Genomic DNA, 9,010 nt, shown 5'->3' with positions numbered 1-9,010 from the left:
CAAGGGAATTGGGGCGCGGTAAATCTGCGCCTGCGCACTAGGACCGGCAGGTGGCGAGTGTTGTTCGGTGATAGAGGCGGCAAGATGGCGGCGCCCGGGGGCTCTGCTGCCGCCTCAGTGATGAAAGGGTTAATTCAGCAATTCACCGCCATCACGGGTGAGGCGCGCGAAAACACGGAATAGGTTTAAGTGATTTGAGTCCGGTGCAGCTAAATGGGGGAAGGGGCAAGGTGGCCCCGGGTCCGAAACGTTGTCTTCAAGGGAGTTGGCGGGAGATAAAGGGGAAGGGACTCCGGTAGGCCGGCGCGGGGATGGGGGAGAAGAAGCCGAAGGCGGCACCGAAAAAGAAACGCAATGGAGCGAACCGAAAAAGAGAGAACTTCGAGGAGGGAATGCTTGGAAGGAATTGTACGGAGATTCTTTTGTGGAGGCGAGGGTGAAATAAGAGCAGCTCTTTCCTTCGCTTCGGGGACCGCAGTGTGACATTTTCCGGGAAGAACCAGACTTGCGGTTTGCTGGCTGTGTTTATGGTAGACGAGGAGACGGATGGTAGTTCCGTCCCTCGAAATACCAGCCTATTTCATTCTCAAACTGCGTGAGACAAAAAAAGGATCGTCATCCGCCTTACCTGGGTGTCTGTAATGTAAATGTAAAGTCGGGAAAAATAGTGATCAGCAGAGGTAATAAAGAAGTCGGGCCAAATTCCATTTTAAAGGGCCGTTGGGAACCTTCTGGCCTCCAGCGTCAGTATTGTAAAAGTAAAATATTCCCGAGGTATTTTTGCGTTTCTATTTAACCTCCGTTCTGACTATATGAAGGTCCCAAAGTATGAATATTAGAAAACAACGGTTGGGAGTGGGGAGAAACAGTTGGCTTGAGGGATGAAGGAGGATCAATAATACCTAATATTCTGTTTCGAACAGCAACTGATCCATGCCAAATGTCTAATCCGTTCTAGAATCAAAAGCAGAATAGGACTGATTGTCCTTTCTTGTTTGATCTTTTAATCAAAAGGTGGTGCCTCTGAAAAAAGAGGCTTCATCCAGTAAGGATTACAAGTCCAGCATGGAGAAATGCTCCAGGGAGATACCTAATCTTTTTAAAAGCCTATTCAGTTTATTAAAAATGCGGTATGATGCTTGCCAGAAACATATTTTCTTGACTGAATTCTTGAGTGTAAGTGATGCTCAAACGCTTCAGTCAGCAGATTTCAGAAAGGAGCTTGGTTTAGGATTGGAGTGCATGCAGAATTTCTAGATTCAGTGCCTAATATCTTTGTTGGAATAGAAAAAAATATTTGGTGAAATGCTGGAGAACTAGTAGTCAGTGTTGTTGTGGAAAATAGGAGGAAGGAGTATTGTGTGTATTCGCCGCCTTGAGTTATTTGTAAAAATAATAAAGGCGGGAAATGAATAAAATAAAATAAAATAAACAAAAGCCATTGAATTTCATTAACATTAATTATACACAGAGCTGTGGAGTCGGGAGATAAATGTTCCGACTCCGACTCCGACTCCTCAGTTTTTTGTACTTCCGACTCCGACTCCGACTCCGACTCCCCGACTCCGACTCCTCTGTATTAATATGCGAATGTATTTTATACATTCCTTGAAGGAAAGAAAGGCAACATACATGTCATTACCACAGGACTACTGGCTGGGAAGCCAACAGTCTACTGTATTGAACAGTTTAAGCAAAAGACAAACACAATGAAAACAACAAAGTTTTATTAATTTTTTTTTATTAATTTAATTAATCAAGTTGCTGGATAGTAGCAGCAGGCATAAACATCAGGAACAGGAACTTTACCAGTTCAAAAATACAAACCACATTATTTGGTTGTTTTAGAACAAAAACAAAGCTTATCTATATGAACCAAAAACAAAATCTGTAAAACCTAGAAATGGTTTATATTAATCTTGAAATGTAGTTATAGGCTTAGCAAATGCAAATCAATTCAATGTAGAGTTCTAAGGAAGAGAATTGCCTCTGCCAGATCCTCTTTCATAGAGGCTCTTAAGTCAGACTTTATTATTTTTAGGGCTGAAAATAATCTTTCGACACTGACTTGGGTGGGTGGCATTGCAGTAACTATTCTGGCCACATCACTAACGATCTCTGGATAAACAAGGATGGCTTCTTCAACAGTAAGTTTTGATGAGCGATCATACTTTTCAACTTCTTTTAGTGCTTTATAAAACTCCTGTTGGAATTTTTTTATTTGGACATTTACTGGTTCTGTAACGCTTATGCGACGTCGCTTTCCTTTAGCAACTTCCATTTTGTCTAAGAAGGAATCAAAGTCTAATTCTTCGTTTGAAGAAGATGATTCTGAGTTACCACTATTGCTTAAAAGAACTCCATCCTCCTGTGGAGGTATTTCAGGTCGTAATCCCTTCATGCGAACTGCTACATCATAGAGGGCCTTTTTCCCAGTAGCAATCTGTTTACTGTTCAATAAAAGTCGGCTCATTGGGTTGACATAAATAGCCGCTAACAAGATTTCATTTTCCAGCAAAAGACTCTCTCTTTTCATCATTGAAGATGCAATGCCCTCAGCTATTAACCCTCCATTTTTGTTCAGGCGATATAACAGGCTCTTCCATTCCAAGAGGAATTTACCCGGGGTTAGATCATCACATTGCAACCTCTTGGTGACAGTGAAGGGGTGAGAAAGAAGGTTCTCCAGCTCTTTTGTTTGTGTCCACTGGCTTGCAGTTAATGCAAGATTTTCATTGTCCATTTCTTCTATGAAGTCTTTAAGTTCAAGCAAACGCTTCACCATTAAATAAGTGCTTCCCCAGCGAGTTGTTTGATCCAAAATGGCTCCTTTTCCTGCACGTCTTTTCAAAATTGCATCTGTTTTTGGGGCCCTGGCTGCAACAGTTACTTGCCGTAATTTGCCAATTAATGTAGCTGCATGGCGATCTTTTAATCCATCTCTTATGGCAAGTTGCAGTGTATGAACAGCACATCGCATATGATGAATAGTAGCAAGCTTCAATGCTTCTTCAACAAAGTTGTCTAAAAAAATGTCAGCATTCTCTTCAGTTTCTAAACTTTCTCTAATACTTGCAGAGCTGTCTTCCTCTAAGTCTAATATCTGTTTGATACCTTCTTCATCTGCCTTCATCTTCTCAATTGTGCTCAACATGTTAGAAGCGTTATCTGTCACAACACATAAAATCTGTTCCTTTTTAATTTCAAAATCTTCTAGAACACCCTCCACTAACTTCTGAAGGTAATCACTGGTGTGATGTGCCTGAGTGTCCTTTACTCCGAGGGTCCGTGTTATTGTTTTGTTATTTTCATCCACAAATCTAACATTAATAGCGAAATAATTGACTCTGTGACGTGTGCATGCATCCATTTTAAGGAAGACAAAACGTCCTTTCATAACTTTCTGTAGTTCTTCCTTTTTACATTTGGCCTCCTCAATTATAAGTTTCCTTATACTTTCTCTTTCCAGAGAAACACCAAGTTTTTTTGCCATTTCTCCATTTAGGCCTAAAAAGGCTGTCTGTGAAAAGAAGGATAGTGGTACACTATTCTTTACTACCATTTCAATAATGTGGTGTTTGAATTTTTCTGGTGTCATCCTTATGGTAACTTTGTCAGATATAAAGAATTTTCTTATTTGTGATTGTTCTCCAGTAGATTTCTGAACGTTTTTTGTCACAGAAGTAGATGCAATGTTTTCATTGCTATCTTTCTCATTCACGGCTTCTAACACTTTGGGATGAAAACGCTGTAAGTGTCTTTTCAAATTTGATGCTCTTGTAGGTGCATTTTTATCAGGCCCACTGAAACTGCTAATTTTTGCATCACATTGTTTTTCACCATCATCATCTTTTCTAATACATTGGCACACGTAATGTTTTCCATCACTTGATAATGCAAAGTGCTCATAAACAGTAGACTTTGTTGTGTTTGTTGTTAGCAGTCTTTTTGCCATTGTTTAGGATGCCTCTTTCCCTAAAATATAAAATATGTTATACTAACTGGCATATAATTAGATTTTTAATATCAACATACACAGTCTTGTAAGTTGTACGTACATGGCTTTATACAAACAAATAAGCTATATATCCCAGCACTAAACCTAGACATGATTTGTCCTATACAATATAAACACTTACAGTTGAATCCAAGAAGCTGTTCCACCAAGTTCTTCTAAGCCAGTGGTTCTCAACCTTCCTAATGCCGCGACCCTTTAATACAGTTCCTCATGTTGTGGTGACCCCCAACCAGGGGTGGGTTCTAAATTTTTTTACTACCGGTTCTGTGGGCGTGGCTTATTTTGTGGGCATGGCTTGGAGGTTATGTGACTGGGTGGGTGTGGCTAGCTGGTCATGTGACCGGGTGGCCATGGCTATGTGTATAGAGGGCTGAAAAAAGTCATTTCTGACAGGTCCTCGCACTTTTGACTGGTCCTCACACTTATGACCATCCTCACATTTATGCCCGTGCAGCATTTTTAACAACCATGTCACTCATTTCACAACTGCTTCTCTTCACCATGGTGACAAGATAGGGCAAAAACGTAAAATGTGAGGACAGTCGTAAGTTCGAGGACTGGTCAAAAGGGAGAGGACCAGTCAGAAATAACTTTTTCAGCCCTCTGAGTAGTCCATATACATAAAAGGATACAGCAATAGAGAGGGATGAAGGAAGGGAAGGGAAATTAGAGTAGGAGTGAGGGTAAGAGAGGGAGGAAGAGAGGAGGAGAAGGAGAAAGGAAGAGGAAGTAGGGAGGAGAAGAAGAGGGTGAGGAAGAGAAAGTAAGAAGGAAAGAAAAGAGAGAGGTGGTAGGTTTGAGGAGAAAGATTGCTGTACAATAAAAAAGATGAAAGGGAAGAAAGCCAACCCCAAACAAATATAAAGATATTAAGATAAAGAATGAATTGTTAAACTTTAAAGAATAAAAGAGAACAAATATGAATAAATAACAATAATTAGAAACACACATACAAACATACAATGTATTTTCTTTGAACAGAGTATTTGGCCGGTTCATAAATTTAAACAGTGTTTAGTCATGTTTAAAGTTTAAGCTAACAATCAGAGTTACAAGTTTTTATAGCCTTAGCTGAATGACAGCAGTTTTTCCAATGGTTTACAGCTTCAGTCTTGAACTATTGACCCTCCATTCCCTTCACTTATGCAAGTGTCTCTAGTCCTGCAAAAAACATATTTACTTAATCCCTTATCAGTGAGAGGCTAGGTTACCCATGGGCGCTGCGTTCCCTGTAACAGCAGAACACAACACTATGGAAAGTATAAGTATTGCCACTCCTAATTGTGCGTTGCGTGCCTTATAGTGAAGCACATGAAAAGCATGCTTCTTCACGGTCACTTAACGTGTTCATTTTGCGGTTACGTGAGGCACTGCATGCATTGGTCTTTATTCTTACAGTAGAGAAGTCATTAATTATAACTTTTTGTGAATTGGGACATTTAAACTTGCTTTTTTTAAAATTCCAATCTAAATTTAGTAGGAGTCGGAGTCGGTGCATTGTTTGCCGACTCCGACTCCGACTCCAGGTACCCAAAATTTCCTCCGACTCCGACTCCTCGACTCCGACTCCGACTCCGACTCCACAGCACTGATTATACATTATGGAAGAAAATATGTACTGATCCTGCTCTTAGTTTTCAAAATCATTTTGATATAAATATATGACTTCTAATTCTTCCTATTCAGAGTTTTATGTGTTATTAGTAAATGTAGAAAGTTCCATTCATATAAGCCTTTCTGAACTAACTGAAAGCTGGAATGATATCTATACTTAGCTGAAATTCCATTAGGCTTGGTAGGACCTATTATTGAATTAGCATGAATTAGCGTGCTCTGTGAAGAATACAGGTAGTCCTTGGTTTACGACCATAATTGAGCTCAAAATTTCTGTTAAGTGAGACATCTGTGAAGTGAATTTTGCCCCATTTTACAATCCTTCTTGACACAATTGTTAAGTTAATCACTGCAGTTGTTAAGTAAGTAACACAGTTAAGTGAATCTGGCTTCTCTATTGACTGCTTATCAGAAGGTTGCAAAAGGGGATCAGACACTTTAACTGTCATAAATATGAGTCAGTTGCCAACTTCTGAATTTTGATCACGTGACCATTGGGATGCTTGTAATGGTTGTAAGTGTGGAAAACAATCTTAAGTTATTTTTTTCAGTGCCGTTGTAACTTCAGTCATTAAATGAACTGTTGTAAGTCAACTACCTGTATATGGACAGTTTTATTGGCACTGTAAAACATATTCCCAGAAAAGAAGTTTTTTGTTTTAGAAGCTTTCATTTTATTTTATTTCTGTTGCATTTACCTCGGTTCCGGTTTAAATCTTTTTTCTATTTATTACTATTATCCTGTTTTTTTCTGAGAAAAATGTACTGCACTACATTGAACTGCAGTAGTTTGTGCAAAAGGAAAGAACATTAAGTTAAATCCTTAATCTTTCAGATATAATTTAATATAGCTGTAAAGGTCTTTGTATATTGTTTTCCAATAATTTCTAATAATTCTAATTAGAAATTATTTCTAATAATTTCTAATTGTTCTGGTGATATTTTGTTGAGAAAGAAAGAAGGCTTTTTTAAACAAAAAAAAAATGAAAATACAAAGTTTTTCATGTGTTTTATACTACAATTCCCATCAGTCAAAGCCAGCATAGTTCATGGCAAGTGATTATGAGATGTGTAGTCCACCAACTGAAGGGTACCATATACCAAAGGGATCCAACTTTGGTAGTTGGATCAAAGGATTATAGTCAACGGTTTTAACACTTTTCCCCCAAAGCTATTATCTATAGTTATTATTGATTGTTTAATTGTACTGAGACCTTTTTTTCATTCTTTAATAATATGGTATGGAGCTTAAGCCTTGTCAAACTTTGAAGCAGATGGAAACTCCTCAAACTTCTTGTGTATTTCTGGTTGCTTTAGAGTTCAGATAATATGAGACATGCATATACTCCAGAGTCCTCCATTTCAGTAAAAGGTCTGTAACTACTCCTGCAGTTGTGTTGGAAGTGCAGAAGTACTTCCAGGTTGAAAGGATTAGATTGTTGTCCTTGCACTAAATTTTATAGGAATACGCCATTGAATCCTCTGTAGTTAACAAAGGATGTGTGAGAGGAGATAGTAACAGAATATACTAAAATCTGGCAAAGAAAATTGTATTGAAATGGTTTTATTATTGGTAAACTTTATACACACACACACTTCGTCATGCAGAAAAGGGAAAATTATAGAATTGAGAAGGCCCATGTTCTAGACTGAACTCAGACACAGAAACTAGTAAGTGACCTTAGGTGAGTCACTGTCTCTCAGCCCTAGTTGAAAAACTTCCCAGAAAAAGATAGCCAAACCACCTCAATATTATTGCCAAGAAAATTGTAGGATCTCTCCAGAAATCATTAGGAATACAAAAGTAACAAATCAGAATAAAGTATTTACATGACTGGATTATGTTGATTTTTAATATATAAAAAATATTTAGTCTCTTGTAAAAATACATTACATTCACTTTATTAAATTAATATTTTTTTCTCTTTTAAAGCTTTTGTTAATACTGTTTTTATTGTGTCATAGGTGCCAGTGAAAGTGCAGGCAAACATATGCTTGAAGCATGCAACAATAATCTAGAAATGGCTGTCACTATGTTCCTTGATGGTGGAGGAATTGCTGAAGAACCCAGCACTAGTTCTGCAAGTGTATCAAATCTGCGACCACATACAGAGTACGTAGTGTTGTAAAGAGGATAATTAAATTATCTTTGAAATTTGTACGTATATTTCAGATATTTTTGCTTTTACCTTCTTAGTTTTTCTTATGCAGCTGCTTGTTGCTCTGGGTAGCTATTTAATCATCAAAACTTTTAAAGCACAGATCCTTTGTGAGACTTGTATTACCACTACCAATTAACAAAATTAACAGAGAGCAGTATAATTATTCTAGCATGATTCAGGCAACACCTATCTAGTTTATCTGGATTCTTTTCAATTTCCAGAAACTAAAGCACAAAATAAATCTGCAGCATAAATTCTGCTATTCCCCACTTGACCGATTTATGTGGGATATGTGTGGGTGGATCTGAGAGGTAGATGATACTTTACTGCAGACAAGATTGCTGCCTTTAGCAATCTGAAGGAAGCAGTAGTATGTCCCCTTCTAAAATGACCATTTCTTGATCCAGTTGTGTGATACAGCTACTGGCTGAACTCCAATGTTCCCCTCTCTTGGGAAAGTTTAGGAGAAAGTGCTAAAGCTTCAGTTTCACAAATTCTTATAGGAAATAGATTTTATTGGGTCTTTTTTGGGTGGGAGGGCTTCAAAACAAGGCATGGAATACTAAATAGTTTATTTAATATTTTCTTATTCAAATAATTTTTTATGAAATTGCTGGTGAAGTACAAATCAAAAACTTAATTAGGGAATTACATTCTATATAAATTTCCTTTTTTTTTCTTGCTAATTTGTGCTTGGCTTATTTATGATGTTATGTTCTTCATACCTGTATTGAAACATTGGCAATGTTTCCCTTTGCACGAATGCCAGTCTTGAAATTAGACCTTCAATGTCATTGCAGTTGATTGTAGTTCATCTGTATTTTGTATAATAACATTCCAATATTCCATTTGCCCAGTAACTGCACTTCCATCTGCAATTGATATTTTGTCTCCTTTTATTTGGATTATTTTGTTTCCATAAAATTTACCCTTAGTTGCTTTATTAAACAATAGTCAACTGCATAGTACCTGTAAATAGTTAGATACAAAATGCTCTTGCATCCAGTCTAAAGGTAAAGTGTAAAATTTTCCCCTTTCCAGTCGGGTTTGACTCTAGGGGGCAGAGCTCAGAGCTCATCTCCATTTCTTAGCCGAGGGTGCCAGCGATGTCCAGATAGCTGGGGCAAGTAATGGCAGCTCATCCTGTCACACTGTGCTCTGGTCTTGAACCCCAGCTGTCAGCTTTTCAGTGTCTTTAACCGCTGAGCATCACACC

At 38.0% G+C, this 9,010-nt stretch overlaps 1 protein-coding gene across 1 annotated transcript in view; it reads left to right on the top strand.

The window, feature by feature from the left end:
• Positions 1-79: 79 nt before the first annotated feature.
• Positions 80-9,010, top strand: part of UBXN7 (UBX domain protein 7) — a 33,614-nt gene continuing 24,683 nt past the window's right edge. Inside the window, exons 1-2 of the mRNA XM_070945102.1 lie at positions 80-157; positions 7,598-7,745. Coding sequence (XP_070801203.1) covers positions 85-157; positions 7,598-7,745 — 221 coding nt within the window. The 5' untranslated portion in view covers positions 80-84. The remainder of the gene's footprint in view (positions 158-7,597; positions 7,746-9,010) is intronic.

The sequence above is a fragment of the Pituophis catenifer genome, unplaced genomic scaffold (genome assembly GCF_029215685.1).
Source record: "Pituophis catenifer annectens isolate HBS135680 unplaced genomic scaffold, rPitCat1.0.hap2 SCAF_6, whole genome shotgun sequence".
Lineage (NCBI taxonomy): Eukaryota > Metazoa > Chordata > Lepidosauria > Squamata > Colubridae > Pituophis > Pituophis catenifer.
This window is presented reverse-complemented; position numbering and strand designations above follow the sequence as displayed.